Genomic DNA, 18,423 nt, shown 5'->3' on the forward strand with positions numbered 1-18,423 from the left:
TCACACCCTCACAGTTCACCCCCATCATCACACCCTCACAGCTCACCCCCATCATCACACCCTCACAGCTCACCCCCATCATCACACCCTCACAGCTCACACCCATCATCACACCCTCACAGCTCACACCCATCATCACACCCTCACAGCCCACCCCCATCATACACGCTCACAGCTCACCCCATCATCACACCCTCACAGCCCACCCCCATCATACACGCTTACAGCTCACCCCATCATCACACCCTCACAGCCCACCCCCATCATCACACCCTGACAGCCCACCCCCATCATCACACCCTCACAGCCGACACCCATCATCGCACCCTCACAGCTGCCTCAAACTCCTCATTGTTGCTCCCACCCTGAATAAGACAGGTTGCCCTGCCCCGTTCTGGGTCCTGAGTTCATGATCTCCCAGCATAGGGCAATATTTAGCCAGAAAAGAGGAGACCAGAGCAAATGGCTTCTCCTTTAACAGCTAAGATCCAACAACAGAAGGGTCCAGGGCCATCAAATAACAATGGTGACTCTGTGGATGGACGCATGGGAGGAAGCACGAAAGGAGAATAGGAAGGGTAAAATACATGTGCATTGATTGTGCAGAAAATAGCTTTAGAATGAGGAAATTGTCAGGATCTTTTTACTTCCTCTAAAGTATCTAACTAAAAAATATTTTTTAGGCCGGGCATCGTGGCTCACACCTGTAATCCCAGCACTTTGGGAGGCTGAGGCAAGTGGATCATTTGAGGCCAGGAGTTGAGACCAGCCTGGCCAACATGGTGAAACCCTGTCTCTATTGAAAATACAAAAATTAGCCGGGTGTGGTGGCGGGCGCCTGTAGTCCCAACTACTCGGGAGGCTGAGGCAGGAGAATGGTGTGAACCTAGGAGGTGGAGCTTGCAGTGAGCCAAGATAGCACCACTGCACTCCAGCCTGGGTGACAAAGTGAGACTCTATCTCAAAAACAAAAACCAAAACAAAAATTAGCTGGGCATTGTGGTGCACGTCTGTAATCCTAGCTACTCGGGAGGCTGAGGCACGAGAATTGCTTGAACCCCGGAGGCAGAGGTTGCAGTGAGCTGACATTACACCACTGCACTCCAGCCTGGGCAACAGAGTAAGACTGTGTCTCCAAAAACAAATTTTTTTAAACCCAAAACACGGTTTCTCTGATTATCGACAGTGCAAAGGATGCATGCTGAGTGTGACATGGGCAGGGACATCCACTGGGGTGTGAGCACCTTGCTATTCTGCTTCCCATCCTATCCCGTTGCTGTACAGTGCCTGGCCCACGGCAGGGACCCAACAAATATGCATTCAGTGAACAAAGGGAGGAAGGCCCCTAACCAGCTCTGTAAATGGGCTCCTATCCACTGTAGGGTGATGCGACATGCCCTCCCCCGGCCCCTGGGGAAGATGCTGCCAGACTCTGCCCTCCAGTCACTCCTTTGCTGGACACAGCTGCCTGCCGTTCCCTGCCAGGAAGACCGTACCTTCGACACACTTTGTGGGGCAAGCCCGGCATCTCCTCTGGGTAGAACCCCTCACCACAGGCTGGCACACACTTCCAGTCTTGGAAATGGAAGCTTTTCGCACAGTGAATGCACTCTTCTCTGCCTGGCCCTGAGAGATACACGAAAAGAAGAAGGTATCAGGGATGGCTGGCAGAAGACCACGCCCCAGGCCTGCTTCAGGGCCTTGTGAGATCAGGGGTACCATTCAGAAGCCCCCAGGCCACCACCACAGCTGGCATTTCCCAGGTTCTGTGAGCTGGGCCATCCTCACCCACTCCCAGGACGGGGGCATCACCATCCCCATTTCACAGACGGGGACATCAAGGCATGAGGTGATCTCAGAGGGAGCACACCTGCCCACTGGCCATGCGACGATGATGGGCCCTGTTTCCAACAGGCCTAGGCCCACTTCTGCTCCCTGAACACTTGAAATCCAGCGCCAAAGTCTTCATATAAAAAAATATAAAACAGCTCATTTATTTTTTATATGGATACACGTTGAAATGGCAACGTTTTAGATACATTAGGTTGAACAGGATATGTTACTAAAATTATTTTTGCCTGTTTCGTTTGACTGTTTAAGATGTGGTTACTAGGCAACTTCGAATTGCAGCCATGGTTTGCATTTGTGGCTCTTCCATTGCACAGAACGCTGTAGATGATGATGTGGGAAGATGAAAGAAGAGATCTTCGGCAATAGTGTTGACCGGTGTTTGGTGTGTACAGTCAGGGCGTTTTCAACAATAGAGAAAAAAATGCCTAAGACTAAGGGTTTATGGCGCAGGGAGGAGAGACTCGAAGAGACAACAGTTCTGAGCAAAGGGCCATGAGTCATAGAGGAAAACCTTCAGGTTGGCTAAAGGTCTGAGGAGGAACTGTCGACCTGAGTCAGACGTTGGACTAGATGACTAGATAGCACCTCCTCTGGGCCAGGTGTCTCCAGGGAGCATCTGATGGGACGTCAGAGAGAGGCAGTGAGGTGGCCACTGACTGACAGAGGACAGGGTTACAGGCAGGGAGGAAATTATCTCAGGGGCTCTATGATAATCAATGCCAGAGTAAACCTCCCCGCGACTGCTTCAGTTTGACTGTGGTCTTAGATTGAGGCCTTGCAGTCTGCTCTGGACTCAGATGGGGCCTCTCGCTGTGTCAAGGGAAAAGCCCTTTGCAGAGGTTCTGGAGCCTGGAGGGCTCAAGCACAAGGCCCTGGGCTCTGCGGCTGGCTCCACACCTCAGAACCACAGCTGTAAGGCTGGGAGGGAATTCTGAGCTCATGCAGGAGAAGCTCCTCCTTTGAGAGTCAGGAAGAGTGAAGTCGAGAAGGCCACAGAGTTTTGAGCAGGAGGCAGACATAGGGCCCTCAAGGGGCCTCTTGAGAACCACCGTCTTCATGGCGGGTGTCTCCCTCTTCCTGAGGTGCTGTGGAAGAGCTGACCCCAGGGTCGGGACTCTGTTCGGTTTATGTTGTTCTGGAGCAGAGGCTGCTCTTATGCTTTGGCCAACGCCGCCCCTCCCCGTCGCTGATCTCTGGGAGCATCTGGTGGGTGGGTCTCGTGCACAAGGTGGGGCGCCACTCTGAGCGGGGCTTGGGAGCTGTTCAGGACCTGCTGTTGTACCTCTCATGCCTCACCTGCTGAACCCATCACCCCCGCTGTCCTTCCGCTAGCATCAGGGTCCTTAACACTTGTGGAGCCTCCAAAGTGGGAGAGAAAGCTTGTTCTCGTTTGTACTTAGTTGAATGCTCAATGTATTAAGCTTCAAAGTTGTTAAAACACATTTATTTGGAGATGGCGGTGATGGTGGCACACAAATGTAAATTCACTTAATGCCACCGAACTGTATGCCTAAAAATAGTCAAGATGGTAAATTTTATGTGACTTGTATTTTATCACAATAAAAAAGCTGTTAAAGTGGGTTGATTTTCTAAGCGACCTATTTTCTCAACTACTAAAAAATATGAATTTCATAACTCAGTGAAAGTCTTTTAAGGATTCCATTAAGTCACAAGTCTCTATAGACTCTGAATACTTTAAAAGCACCCACAATCATAGCAATAACAGCAGAATGGGCTATGCTTATACAGGACCTGCTATGTCATTTGCGGGGCCCAGTACAAAGTGAAAACATGGAGCCTTTGTTCAAAAAGCTGCAAAAATGTGCCATGACAGGGATTGAAACAGAAACCATTTTCCTTTCTTTTGTAATCTCTCTTGGTCTGCTGTAGTGTTTCTCATTTGCTGTTTCAAGTCGTGCCATCTCAGGCATAGGATGCTCATGCATGAGGACCGACTGTCACAGGTGCTTGGGGCACTGCCCTGCAACTTGGTATGTGTGTGCCCTGCAGGCTGCCAGCTGCTAATCCACATGCCATGCCCCAGGTGGGTAAGTCGAGTCCCATGGGGCCACTGCATTAACCCAGCTGTGCCAGCAGCCCCGAAGGATTACAACCTCCATGCCAAGACACACGGGGCACCTGGACTCAGGAGGATGAGAGGCTCATCTCAATCGAGTTGCCTGCCAAGTGCACTGGAGCACTGTGAGCCAAGGGTGGGGGCAGATTCCACCAGGTCCTACCCCAAGCACTCATGCCTGACTCCAACCCTCCCCATGACTGTGCCCAGGCCCCTGGGTGGGTGGTGGGCAGCAGTGGTCACTGAATGGGAGCAGGGAGGGGAATGCCAGGTGGGCCTGAGTCTCCAGGGCACACGAAGTGGGCAGCTGAGAACAGATGTCTCCAATGAGGTCCACACCTGACATGTAGCAAGAAGCCTCCAGCGACTCAGAGGAGGAAAATGAGGTCTCTCTCCCAAGAGGCTGCCAAGAGATAGATGTACACGTTCCCAGGAGCGTAGAAAGAACCCCACGCCAGAGGGCATGGGGCACAGGGGAGATTCCCTAGAGCTGTGGACCTGCTCACCAATGAATTTAATAGCTGAAGTGATGGAGAAGTCACTGGTTTGAGATGAGAAGTCCAAGTGACTCTACAAAGCTTTTTGCCATCAGGCAATCTGGGGACTCAGAGAAAGAAAAGTGAATTATTGAAATCAAAGAGTTATAAAATGGTATGCCTGAATGTTATGGATTTGAGTGACTATGAAATTTAAGTAAGCAACATCAGTGATGCTTCCTAATCAATCTGGGCTAAATAAGTCAAAGAAACAAATAATAAAAATAATAGACAAAAAGGTGACAGGCAAACTGCTAGGGAAATCTGCTGAGCTGCCAGCGGGTGGAACCCATCCAGATGCTGAGCACTGTGGCCTTCAGGACTGCCCCAGGAGGGAACTGAGGAGGACGTATCTCCCCTGGGTGGTCTGGGGTCAGCGTGGCAATCATAGGAGGACACCGGCCTTGGCCATAGCCTTGGTTTATCATGCCTGTCTATTCCACGACAGTACGGCAGATAGCTGCATGGGGTACTCATGGTTGGCCACATGGGGAGGGGTGTGCCCATTCTGCAGCATTTCTGAGGAACAGTAGTATAATGGCAACTGTGATTTAGTAGAGACTTAATTCTGTTTTTTTTTAGACAGAGTCTCACTCTGTTGCCCAGGCTGAAGTGTGCAGGGGTGTGATCTCAGCTCACTGCAATCTCCACCTCCCAGTTTCAAGTGATTTTTGTGTCTCTGCCTCCCCAGTAGCTGGGATTACAGGTGCCCACCACCACACCTGACTAGTTTTTGTATTTTTAGTAGAGACAGGGTTTCGCCATGTTGGCCAGGCTGGTCTTGAACTCCTGACCTCAGGTGATCTACCCGCCTTGGCCTCTCAAAGTGTTGGCATTACAGGCATGAACCACTGCGCCTGGCCAGTAGAGACTTAATTCTTAAAGTATTACTGCAGAAAAAGCTCATATGATGTGAGTTTCTTAGAAAGGACCAAAGTACCAGGGGCAGGAAGGGGAGAGGAGAAAACTTAACCCAAAACATATCTGAGCCCACAGACTGATGGTGCACTTCAACTTACTTGTGCAAATAGCTCTGCAAAACAAAACCCAATAAAATGAATGAATTCTCTACCATTCTGCATAGAAACTATGCCTGGGAGACATTCGTGCCATCATCTTTGTGGGAAATTATAATACATGTAAAATTGTTTATAGAATTCTTTTCTTCTTTGAACCAACTATTCAAAATAAGTGAAGACAGGTACAAAGAACTAAGGCTATGTTTGAAAACATCCCCGTCCCCACCTGGATCCATTCCCACCTCTCCCAAAGCCCTCTCAATGTTTATGGTGTTGTGTTTCTGTCCGCACCTTTCCACAGCAAGAGTTGAGCTCCGAGACAAGATGGCCTGAGTGGCTGAGCATCCCTTATCCCTTTCCCCGTCTGAAGTAAGCCACTGCCTGGCTGGATTTCTAATGAGAAATTCAGGCTCCTTGTTCAAAGTGGGCCTTTGCATTGTTTTGGGACTTTGTTTGAAATTTAAAAACATGGTTTTAAAAAAGATTTCCAATAAAATGTTTTCCTTTTATGGAGAACAGGGTCTCACTATGCTGCCCAGGCTAGTCTTGAGCTCCTGGGCTCAAGCTATCCTCCCACCTCTGCCTCTCTGAGTGCTGGGATTACAGGCATGAGCCACTGCAATGAACACAAAATTTACCATCTCAGCTATTTTTAAGTACACAGTTCAGCAGCATTAAGGACATTCACACTATTACGTAACCATCGCCAGCATCTATCCTTAGAACAATTGTCATCTTCTCAAGTTGAGACTCTGTAACCATTAAACATTAAATCTCCACTCTCCCTGCCCCCAGTCCCTGGTACAGCCTTTGTACCTTGTTTTGCCTTTGCATTTTAATGCTGCAATAAATGCAGAAGCCCATGAAGTCCTAGGGCTTTCTCGGTCTCAAGGCAGTAGCCTACCCGCTTGGGTAACGCTGGCCCGAGGCCTCCACAGGCAGTGAACTCACCCACGCAGGTTCCGCAGGTGTGATGGCATTCCCCACATCTGATCAGCTCTGAGTCAAAGTAGGTGCCTGGCTCGCAGTCAGGAATGCAGCTGCCCCGTGCAAGGCTGTTGAAAAGAAAGAGGCAGATTTCCACATCCATGCCAAAAGTCTAATTAAATTATGATTTGCCCTCTAAAGCCTGTCCCAAGAGGAAATGTAAGTGGCTGAGGCACAGTTCTTTGTGTCACCAAAAGTTCTCAGCTAAGGAAAGTTGGGAAAGTCCTCCCGTAGTCGGCTGGGGGCCCAGCAGGAACGGCCACGAGGCCCTGGGAAGCAGAGCTCCCATTACTATGCAGCAGGCGCCGGGCTCCGTCCAACCCAGTGATAGCTTTTCCTTACTGCCATTTCTCCAACTTGAATCCAAACCTCATGAAGAGAAGTGGAGCTGTGTGGGTCATCACTGGTGGCACGCTAGCTCAGTCTCAGTGTCGAGTCCCTCTTGAAGTGTCGGCATTTATGACATGTGATGGGGCTGTTGGCGGCAAAGCTGGCCCTGAACCCCAACCTGCTCCTGTCTCTCTCTTGCTTGAAACCTTCTGCAGCTTCGCAATGAACTTGAAATAAGACGCCCTCTAGAGCCCTAGCAGGCCTGTCAAATGCAGCCCCTGCCTTCCTCTTTCACCCCGTTTGTGCCTGCCCTCACCTCGATCCAGCCAGCCAAGTGCTGGACAGAGACACAGATGCTGAGCTATACCACCCATTCGGATGGCTTCTGCCACTTCCCAGTGTTCGACCCCAAGCAAGCCTGCCAGCCTCTCTGCATCTCCGTTTTCCTTCCTGTTAATTGGTTTCTACATCATAAAGTCGCTTGGAGGACTCAATGAGTTAATACCCATAAACATTTCAGTGTCTGGCACACAGCAGTGTGAATAAATGTCACCTACAATTATCTCTTTAGTTCCTGAGATTATACTGTATGTGATGTGCACGTTTTAAATGGGTTTGCCACTAACCATACTGAGCAAATGCTATGCGGTGCATCTGTCAGAGCCGGTGACTCCTGCTATGACACTGGGATTTATAATAAGAAATATATGTTTGGTTTTTGTCCTGGCACACAGCTCCTAAGACCCTTGCAATTACCAAAGTGCTACATGTCTTTAATAACTGATGACTGGGGGGTTCCTGGGTAGCCTCTAGACAGGGGCTGGCTGCCAGGGAACCACCCATGTGATCAGAACATTGGAATTTTTAGCCCTACTACTCTGATCTCCCTCCTGGGAGGTGAGAGGGGCTGAAGGCTGAATTGATTACCAGTGGCCAATGATTTAATCAATCATGGCTATGTAACAAAACCTCCATAAAAAACCCAAAAGATCAGGGTTTGGAGAGCTTCTGGGTTGGTGAACAAGAACACATCCCACATCCTGGGAGGGTAGCACAACCCAGCCCCATAGGGATGGAAGGTCCAGCGCTCAACCCTTCCAAACCTCACCCTCCGCATCTCTATCTAGCTGTGCATCATATCCTTGTAATAAATGGGTACACGTAAGTAATGTCTTTCACTGTGAGCTGCTTTAGCCAATTAATCGAACCCAAGGAGGGGTCATGGGAAATCCGATTGGTAGCTGGTCATTCAGAAGCACAGGTCACCACGTGGGACTTGTGATTGGCATCAAAGTGGGGCAGTCTTGGGCTGAGCCCTCAATTTGTAGGATGTGACACTATCTAGTAGTGTCAGAATTGAGCTATTTATTTATTTATTTATTTTTGAGACAGGATCTCACTCTGTCACCCAGGCGGGAGTGCTGCAGTGGCACGATCTCAGCTCACTGCAAACTCTGCTTCCCAGGTTCAAGCGATTCTCCTGCCTCAGCCTCCCGAGTAGCTGAGATTCAGGCATGTACCACCATGCCTGGCTAATTTTAGTATTCTTTGTAGAGACAGGGTTTTGCCATGTTGGCCAGGCTGGTCTCGAACTCCTAGCCGCAAGTGGTCTGCATGCCTCAGCCTCCCAAAGTGCTGGGATTACAGGTGTGAACCAGCGCATTCAGGCTGAGCTATGTATTTATTATATATATCTTATGGGACACCCAATTGGTGTTCACTGGAGAACTGCTTGGTGTGTGGGGAAAAACCCACACATTTTGGCTACCAGAGGTGAAGTGTGTTACATTTTGTGTGTGAGAGTAGGCGAAAACACTGGCTTTTCCTATCTCTTACACCTGCACTTAGCAGGAAGATGTCCGTACGTTTGCAAGCTCCTCTGCATGGATGGTGGACACCCACCCAGGGCCTTCCTCTTCATGGTGCCATGCCTACTGCGAATGGCAGTTAAATCATGTCTTTAATAACTGACATTCCCCTGCAAACCCTTCCTGTGTTGATCCCCCTGAAGAGATGGATGGCCGGAGGCGGCGGCTCGGCGGCTCGGCTGCTCTCTTGTTGCTTTAACATGACTGCAGTGATTTGAAGTCACAGCTTAAGAGGATATTGGGTAATAAACGGAAGCTTTCTGTGGCTGATGGCTGGTGATGTGTCTGGAGTTTGCATGCCTCTCTGAAAGCTTGTCATTGATGGAACCACTGCTTCTATGTGGCGGGGCTACTGCCAGGAAGCATTTTCTCTTTAGCACACTATTCCTGAATTGAGTATCTGATTTCTCTCTCCTACAGGATGGGACAGGATGCATAAATGCATTCCCTGGGATCCCTCAGCGCTTCTCTGCTGGGAAACAGGCAGGTTCTAGGGTACTGGGAACATAGAGCCTCCTCTTCCTGATACCCCCAGCTACCAGCCTGGGTTGAGGATCCACTCCTGGGTTGCCTGACCTACAGAGTCTGGGACATCAAAGCTGGCCTCTCCCAGGCTGCCAGCTGAATGTCTCCTCCTTCCTCTTCCAACTTTTATCTCTTTGGGGGATCCCTTTCCTGGGCCAGTTCATCCTTTCACTCCTAATCCTGCCTTGTCCAGCCAACAGGTTTAAATGACAGCAGATGTGATGCGTGACTTTGGGGGCCTTGCTTTGCCTTCCCTCTCCTGGACTCCCAGCTGCTTGCGGTCCTCTTCTCCCCAATACTCTCATCTGGAAGAAAGGGGCAGGCTGAAGGAAATGAAGATAGTAGCATAGTGCCTCCTGGGGAAACTTCATCTCCCCTGTTTGTAAAATGCGAGTAAGAATTATGTCTACTTCATAGGTTGCTGCAAAGATTAAATAAGGCAGTATTGGTGCAAGCACCTGGAATAAGAGAAGATATGCTCAGTAAGTTTTCTTCCTTTGTTCTTTACTCCAAAAAAGGAACTTCTGCTATGGAGAATTCCAGTCCTCATAGCATTTGAGAAGGGAGATGGGGCTGGGGGTATGTTGCATCCCTCCACCGCCTCACTCTGCAAAAGCAACTCCCTGCCTGGACCACAGCATCTTCATCACTGCCAGCCTGCTGAAATGCAGAGTAGTGGGCTCTACCCAGACCCGCTGCATCAGAACCTGCATTTGAACATGAGGTGATCCTTCCAGTGTGGACCATGGTGCTAGTCTCCCTACTATGGGAGTATCCCCCCACCAAATTTTGAACAGAATGTTCTAAGATTTTAGACAGCAATTTGGAGGAATAGGTAATGTATATTTGGTTGCATTAAAAGGAATTTGGTTGCATAAAATGGGCTAAAGAAACATTTCAAAATATTCCAAGAACAATCATTAACCCAGAAGAACGATTTTTAAGAAAATGCATGCTGAGCTTTATGGGGCTGAGTCTGATGGAACAGGGAGAACCACGAATGTAAAGAGCATCCTTAGGAAGCAGTGAAGATGTCAGGAGCTGGGAAAAAAACAGAAGACCAAGGGATGCAGACGAGAGAGGGTGGGTGAGCCACTACAGCCCACCCCTGGCCCAGACAGGGAGGGGAACTGGAGCAGGTGGAGGTGCTGGAGCGAAAGGAGGTGGATCTGGGCACAGCCCTGTGCTGCATGTGATGCAATCAAGTGCTGCTTTGCCCAATTCGCCCATGTTGTGTGAAACATAGAGATTCCACCCATCCTCTCACTTTCCATCCTACACAGCCATCTCTAAGTGGACACATGATTTCCAGGACTCGGAATCTTTACCCTCAATGGCTTTGGGCCTCTGACAGTTCAGCTTTTAGGAGAAATGCGAAAATGTGGTAAATCCATAACAAACTCAAAACAGCACCACCACCCTGACATTCTTCAGGTTTCGAGGGGGGTTTTTACCTGAATCCTTCTTTACAGACAGTACATCTCTCGGGTTCATCCACGCACTTTTTACAGCTTGGGTGGCATTTAAGGCAATTTTTCTGACCTGGAGAAAAATAGCAAGATAAGAAAAGAGAAGGGACGGCACTGACAGGAATCAAATCTGGGCAAGCAGGGCCCCGGCATTTCAAAGCAGGGGTGTAGGTGGGCTGTTCCCCGAGTCCACCTCCAGAATGTGTAGAAATAAAGCAGCCAGAGGCTGCTTGTACCTGGTGTGGGGTCACAGATTTCTCACCTCCCCTTTCTGAGGTAAATTAAAGTCCTCAGACAACCACCAGGCCTCTGAGGTGGTTTCACTTATTTCAACAGGGATGGAGGCCAATTCCTGGTGGGCTAAGTAGAGTTTAATGAGGTGGAAATCTTCATAAACGTGGCCAGGTGTGGGCAGGTAGGGGGGTGGGGAGCCTGAGGCTGCTACTTGCTCTCCACAGTGCTTTCCCAGGGAAACCTATATATGAAGATCTGGTGGCTCTAGATGGCGAGACAGGAACCTATGGTGAGTCATCGTGCCTCCTGGGGAAGTTCTGGGTCACCCCAACTCCCATCTGCAATGTCATAAGTTATTATCTGGGTTGGCACCTCATTAAACACCACCATGCACCACTCCTAAGTGACTGGGGTGCTCTGGGCCTGGGAGCTAACAGCTGCTTGCTACACCTGTGCATGTCCCCGCCGCAGGGCCCCCTCACAGGTGGCATCATATGCCATAAAGCAGGGGCTGAGTGAGGATGTCGGGGTGAAGGAGGGCGGCCAATTGTGCCCTTGGGAAGGGGGTGGGGATGAAGGTGTCTGCATTCTTTGCAAAGGTCTGGTTGGCAGCCCAGAACAGGCGTTCGCAAAGGCTGTGAAATGTGTCTTGCATGACTTTTTGTTTCCCCTCTAAAGGGAGTCTGGGATGGGTGAGGTGGCTCACACCTGTAATCCCAGCACTTTGGGAGGCCAAGGCAGATGGATCATTTGAGGTCGGGAGTACGAGACCAGCCTGTCCACCATAGAGAAACCCTGTCTCTACTAAAAGTACAAAAAAAGTAGCCGGGTGTGATGGCGCATGCCTATAATCCCAGCTACTTGGGAATCTGTGGTAGGAGAATTGCTTGAACCCAGGAGGCAGAGGTTGCAGTGAGCTGAGATCACACCACTGCACTCCAGCCTGGGTGACAGAGCGAGACTCCATCTCAGAGGAAAAAAAAAAAAAAAAGCGGGGGGAGTCTGGTTATTTGATAGTTTTATATGTCTTTAAAGATTTCCTGGGTCTTGTCCACAGGGGTAACAGCAATGCCATGACAGGTTGGATCAATGACCCACCCTGAGCAGCAAGGGCCCCGAGAGGAGGGCTGTGGGGAGGCCTGCTACCTGGAAGACCACGAATGTCAAACGGTAGCTTCTTTAATGTGTTTGACAACTATCCCCCGTCAATTTAACCCAAGCCCTCCTTTTGCGTCTCTCAGGGCAAGGTGAATTACTAAAACACTGGCATGGGGTCTTGGGCCTAGAACTCCTGTCCATTCCCCCACCCTCCTGGGAGAGCAGGCCAGCAAGACACCTGGCCGTGCTGCTCTGAGTTACAGTCCCACCTCCAGCATGACTAGCCTTTGCCCTTGCGCAGCTTTGATTCCCCACCTGTGGAAGGAGGAAAACACTGCCTGTCTAGTGTTTAGGGGTGTGGATGCTACCTGTAAAATGCCCCGCAAAGACCAACCCATCCCTTCTGAGCCCAACTGACATTGGTCAGCAGCTCCTTTTCATTTTTGGAGGTCTGCAAACCTTCTGCCCACACTTAAATCCCAATTTCATCTCAGCAGCTCTGCCTAGGAGGGCTTGCCCCCAGCTCTGACCGCCAATTCCATATGCCCTGACCCATGCCCAGTGCACACATCCTCTGTTACAGAGAAGCTGATGGCAGAGTCTTTCCTGGAGGAGAAATTACAGGACAGACAGCAGGACCTCCTCTCCTGGTACCTGAAATCAGACTGAGCCCAAGAGTGGCTGGCCCTAGCCACCTCTCTGCCCTTGCTCAATAGCGGATGTTGACTCTGGTGCAGATGTGTGAAATTCCCTGGACAGCGAGTAAGGCCAGGATTTCTTTCAGCATCACTTGGAACTTCTCCTGGCCAGGTCTGTGGGGGAAGTGCTATTAACTAACAGGCCTGGGTGCTTTGATTTCATCATCTCTGCCTCCTTCCTCTGTTGAAAGTCCTTATTAGGAACAACAAAATATACAGGAAGCAGAAGGCTGGGAAATTCTCCCAGGAGAGAGGGCACAGGCCCAGAAAGTTGGGGCTGGCTCATCAGTTCTTGTGCCCACGAACATGCCACTTACTTTCATCAGCATAAAATCCTGCAGGACAGAGGGTCACACAGGTGTTCATCTCCTGGTGGTGATAGAACCCGCGGCGGCAAGACAGGCACTGTGTCGCACCCCTGCCGGAGCAGGTCTCACACCCCTTGTGGCACCGGCGACAGCGTCTTGCTGCTGTGTCCCCAAAGTACCCCAAGGGGCACACGCTCACACACTTCCTGTAGGAGCAAAGGCAGGAGGGTGAGGGCCTTGTCAACCCAGCCCCAGCCCCATGCCCGCTCCTTTGTTTCCTTTGAGGAAACAAAGGCTTCAGGAGTGAATGTCAAACATGATGCCCTTTGTCTTGGTGAGTGCAGTTCTGAGGTTCCTACATACACAGGTGGAAAGGTTGGAGGCCTTGCACAGAACCTGGGAATCCTTTCTTTTAAAAGCTAGCCCCACTGAAAAGTCCTGAGGGTGTGCATGGTTTCCCAAGGGCATCGTGAGGTTGGTACTTGACTTTTGGAGCTGTCGGCTCTGGCAAAACCCTCTCTCGGGTGCCCTCAGGGAGTGAGTCTCATGGGCAGTGAGTAAGGCCAGCAGGGTGACAGCCTTTGCACTTTGGCCAGTGAGTGCGCTGTGGCTGGGAGTTCTAGGATGCCACGAGAGCCACATGGGCACCTGGCTCCACTGTGCACGGCTGCACCCGTGCCTGAGCCCTCATGGGTGTGCACCAGTGGTTGGTGGGTGCATCTGTCACCCAGGCCTTTGGGGAGCCTAGCAGTGTCCTGTCATCAGGGCCTCCCAGGCCTGGCACATGCAGCGCATGATAGGTGCTCAGGGAAGTTTGTGAAATGAGAATGGACAACAGAGCAGCTGCAGGACTGTCAGGGAAGAGAATTTGAGGAAGTGGTGATGCCAGGAGCTAGAGGAGCTCAGTGGACAGAGCTCAGGGCCTGACTGCAGGCCACACAGGAGGGCTCACTCACCACAGAAGGGTCAGCCCGAACCCGGCAATTGGCCATATACCTAGGGGCCCAGGTCAGAGCTCCCGATATCCTCTCTTGGGGTAAACTCAGCAAAACTTTCACTCAGTGAAAGTCCCACACCCAACCAGAGTCCAGAGACACTGAGAAAAAGACCATCAACAGGCTGTGAGGGCAGCACCAGGGCCTTGAATTGCATCCGTCTCCGGGCCCTCTGGGGCAGCCTTGGCATGCCCAACATGACCTCTTTCTCTTTAACAACATGGATAGAAAAGGGTTTATAAGCACGGACGCCAATGTGCCACAGCTTTTAATTTCTCCGTAATGGATGTATATGACTTGTATGATAGGAATGCCAAGTTACTAAAAATTTAAAAACTCCAAAGCAGTTAACTTCAGTGTCATGATTGTTTGGGGGTACTACATTAATTCCTAACTGGGGCATCAGGACATGGAGGGACTAAAGATACAACTGGAAAGAACCACTGAGTGGTGAGCCACAGGGCTCTGGGACATGCGTTACCTGCTGGTCTTAACGCTCCCCAGGCTGAAGTGGATGCAGTTCAAGCACTGGTCTGCATTGGGGCCATCACAGCCTTTGTCACCACACTCCGGATGGCACACACCTTAAAGAAACAAGCATTGCCTTTCATCCAGAGAGATGCCTTCTCCATCTACTGCAGTCCCACGGATCCCCATGTCAGGATATTGCAGCTTGGTAGAAGCTCCCAGGCCCCGCTGGGGCTGGACGGCCAGACGACAAGGCAGGAGCAGCTGTCCCCATGGGTAACAGGTGCAGCTGAGCCTCGCTGGGCTCCAGTGTCAGAGTCTGAGCACTCTAGACAGGGATGGCATAAGAAGGAGCGAAACATCCAGGGCTGGATGTGCTGCCCGGAGCAGGGAGGAGATGGGACTTATGAGAGCCTGGAGGGGTAATGGGGAGGGAGAGGCTGGAACAGCTCTGTTTCATTTACTCACTTGCACCAGTCATGATGCTGGGACCAGCCAGCACCTTTGACTTCCACGTGGAGGACAGAGCAACACAAGAGGGGGTGCTGAGTGTCAGGAGAACTGCTGGCAAGCTGATAAGCCAGGAGGAATTAGGTAGGACTCTCCCCTCCCGCCACCCACTCCACTGCGGTGGGAATGGGGATGGATCACCGCATACTCAGGACCTCCTGGTGGGTCTGTTGCTGGGCAGGTCTGGGGTGGGGCAGGGACAGAGCCTGACAGTGTGTCCTAGGGTTGGGGGACTGCTGTTTTCTGTGCCGAGGGCTGAGCCCCTTTCAGAACATCCCCTTTAGACTTTCCTCGGAGCCCTCAGTGGGAGGGCAGCTGTGTCCTCCCTCAAGTTCCCAGGGGTACCCAGTTTCTCACTCTGGAGGCCGGTTTGTTGTTGGAAAAACAACTGAGAACTGCAGGGGAGCTGAGTAGACACCAGCAAACCTCACCCTCTAGGTCCTTCCCAGGTATCCCAGAGGTGAACCCAGTGTTAAAGGTCTACCCCTCAGGCGGGGCCGGGGCACGCTGCAGGGGTCCTCCCCAAGCTGGTCTGCAGGAGTGATGCCTGAAGCCAGAACTGGGGTGGACTCCCACCTACTACCCACCTGTCCCTCCTACGCTGAGGAAATGGCCCAGGGGACCCCAACAGCTCTGAGACACAGGGACTAAGTGGGGCATGTGAAGGCTTTCGAGTTATTAGAAGAAAAACCTCCTCCTCCGAGGTATGAGTTATCCGAGGGGATGGCGAGTGAGCTCAGGAGTAAAGCCTAGTTAGTTGCTGGCCACCTTCATTTGGTGGGGACTTGAGGAAAAGACCAAAGTCCTCATTCTCTGCTGCCCACAGTGGAGTTCTGCTGGGGCACACAAAGCCCTCTTCATTTGTCTTGAAGTCTCCAGACTTTTCCAGTGTTAGACCCAGTGAAGTTGGCTTCCCTTCCTGAAGGCTCTCTGGTGTTGATATTTCCCTAGTTTTCACTGGGTGGAGGGCCTCGCCTGTCCCAGTTCCCACTGTGAACCCCTTTCGGAGCTGTGTGTATCCACGAGGACACTCTAGACGCCGTTCCTGGGCGGTGCTGACACCCTGGGTTTCAGATGCCGCCCACCATTTCTAAAACTCATTGCTAAGCCCCTCCCCCCAGCTCCAGAGGGTTTACTATAGTTTGGATCAATTCCTATCTAATTGGATTCTTTGCCCACCCCATCCTGGGTCATCTATGGGGACAGCCTCCGAAATCCTCACTTCTTGCACCATCGCTTTAAATTACCCATTGAGCCCAAAACTCCAGCTCAGCCACTGGGCTCTTGCCTTCCCACCCTCGTAGCTGACCCAGCGAGGGCGGGGCTGTCGTGGTGACTTAAGGACTTCTCTCCCGCCTTTTCCTGCAGCGCTTTCTCCCTGAGGAGGCAGCAGGTCTGTCTTGCTTGATAAAGTGAACAATTTCCTTCATCTTAAGAAGATGAGGGCATGGGTGGGACAGGGAGGCAGCAGACCAATCTTCTCACTTTCCAGACACAGGGAATGGGAGATGGGCAGGCAGGGCTTGGTTCAGTGTGTTCACTGCTAGATTCCCGGCATTAGACACAGAGTAGGTGCTCAATCACTATTTGCTGAGTGGATGAGAGGAGGGTGGCTAGCAACAGGGAAAGCATAGATGTCCTCATCATCTCCAGACAGAATGTTCTAGGATGTCCTCGGAGGAGGACAGCCTTGGGGAGGGCCCTGGAGCAGTGCTCTCAGCTGCTGGTCAGGGTTATGGACTTCACACCCCCCCACCTCTGCTCCTGGGTCTGTCTGCAGTGGAAAGCTTATTCAATAATTTTGCACGGAGCCCCAAGCAAGGCTGGGGTCTATTCAACAGAGCTGCAGAGCCCCCACACTGCATCAAGGTCACTCACAGGTCAGGTGAAGACAATGCCCATTTAAGGGCCCAGATGCCTAGATAAATATCTGTAAACAAACCTTCCCAGTATGGCTCTCTACTTGAATTGTGTTTAAAAGCCAAATATCCAGATTCATCTCTCCCATGAAGTGTCCTTAAATTAAATCCACCTGACTGTCCACGTTGTCCCAATCACTCCACCGCCTAAGCGTGTTCTGGTACAGCTGTAGTTCATTCTCTGGGCGAGCATGTTGTTTGTGTTGTAATTTGTACTTATGTCTGCTTTTCCTCTCGCCTCAATTAGCGTGAAAGTTCCTCCAAGCCCCACTGCCTTCTTGTGTCACTCCCCATAACTCCTAGCAGGGGTCTCTTCATACACGGGGGGCTCCGTTCATGTGCTGAACAGCCTGGCTAGCGGCTGATGCCCCTCTAGATGGGCTTAGACTGACACGGGTTTATTTGAAAACTTCACCTTCAATCCTTTGTGGAGCAAATCAGGATTTAAAAAAAAATACGCAAGCAAATAAATGTTAGAAAGCAACTTGGGAGTTCTCCACGGGCTTTGCCATCGCGTGCTTGGACCAACTGCCGAAGGACAGGAGGGTTTGGCATCACCATCTTTCCCACCATTCACGCCATCTAAGAATAGCACACTGGAACCGCACTGGAGCAGTATCAGACCCGAGAGGAATGCGAGTTGAGTTGGTTAATTGCAGACAAGAGGTGCCCACAAGAATAAGAGCATACTGAGTACAAGTCAGGTTTCCTTCCTGACTGCTGTGTGCCCTGAGCAAGTAACCTAAGGCTTCTGGGCCTCTGCTTGAGCCTGTCGAGTAAGCACGGATGTGCTGAGCCTATGAGCACACATGGTCCTGCTCCAGACATCACCCTCATCCTGTGAACTGGCTCCTGTACCTGTGGAGCCGTCCTGGAATCCCGTCTTCCAGATAACACCACGTGGGCTCTCGGCTTCCCTTGCAGTCCTGTGTGGGTGACCACAGTGTCCTGAGCTGATCTCAGCCCACTCAGTTCCCTTTGCTCAACAATGGCTTCTTTCCTGAGGCCCAGTCTTCCCTGTGTTCCCGTGCCAGTACTGTCCTGGCCTCCAAGCCACTCTCTTGTAGGAACACAAGCCCTTCCCTGCCTCCTGCCCCCATCCTCGCTGGTTTCAGTATCTGCCAGATCTCTAAGCCCACGCTGCCTGCAGGCACCTAAGAGTGGTTGCTACAGTTGCAGATCCCCAGGCATCCCACACCTGCTGAATCCCAGTCTCTGGGCGGGGCCAGCCCAGGGTCTGCTCTCAACCCAGCACCCTGCGGAGTCCCTGGGGTGGCCTCCACCCGCACTTTGGCCACCAGACGGCTCTGGCCTAGCAGGCTAGCTGTCATCACAAAATTGTCCACCTTCAGAACCACAGCACTGACGTCTTCCTTGTGCCCCATGCTGCCCACTGCAGCTGCTGCCCTTTCTCCCAGCCAGATGCTCTAGTCCCCCAACCTTCCTCTCCAGGGGCCATCTTGCTTGCTGCTGTCCTGGGACCCTGGCCATTTGCAAGTACTCCCTAGGCTTCCCTCATCCCCCTCGCTCA

At 51.3% G+C, this 18,423-nt stretch overlaps 1 protein-coding gene across 1 annotated transcript in view; it reads right to left on the reverse strand.

Moving 5' to 3' along the window:
• PCSK6 (proprotein convertase subtilisin/kexin type 6) overlaps positions 1-18,423 on the reverse strand; it is a 165,912-nt gene that overhangs the window by 8,962 nt on the left and 138,527 nt on the right. The window contains exons 16-20 of the mRNA XM_011965268.1: positions 14,477-14,579; positions 13,010-13,206; positions 10,648-10,735; positions 6,435-6,538; positions 1,497-1,626 (exon numbers count right to left, since the gene is read on the reverse strand). Of these exons, the coding sequence (XP_011820658.1) occupies positions 1,497-1,626; positions 6,435-6,538; positions 10,648-10,735; positions 13,010-13,206; positions 14,477-14,579 (622 nt within the window). The remainder of the gene's footprint in view (positions 1-1,496; positions 1,627-6,434; positions 6,539-10,647; positions 10,736-13,009; positions 13,207-14,476; positions 14,580-18,423) is intronic.

This window comes from Mandrillus leucophaeus, unplaced genomic scaffold, assembly GCF_000951045.1.
Source record: "Mandrillus leucophaeus isolate KB7577 unplaced genomic scaffold, Mleu.le_1.0 Scaffold719, whole genome shotgun sequence".
Classification (NCBI taxonomy): domain Eukaryota; kingdom Metazoa; phylum Chordata; class Mammalia; order Primates; family Cercopithecidae; genus Mandrillus; species Mandrillus leucophaeus.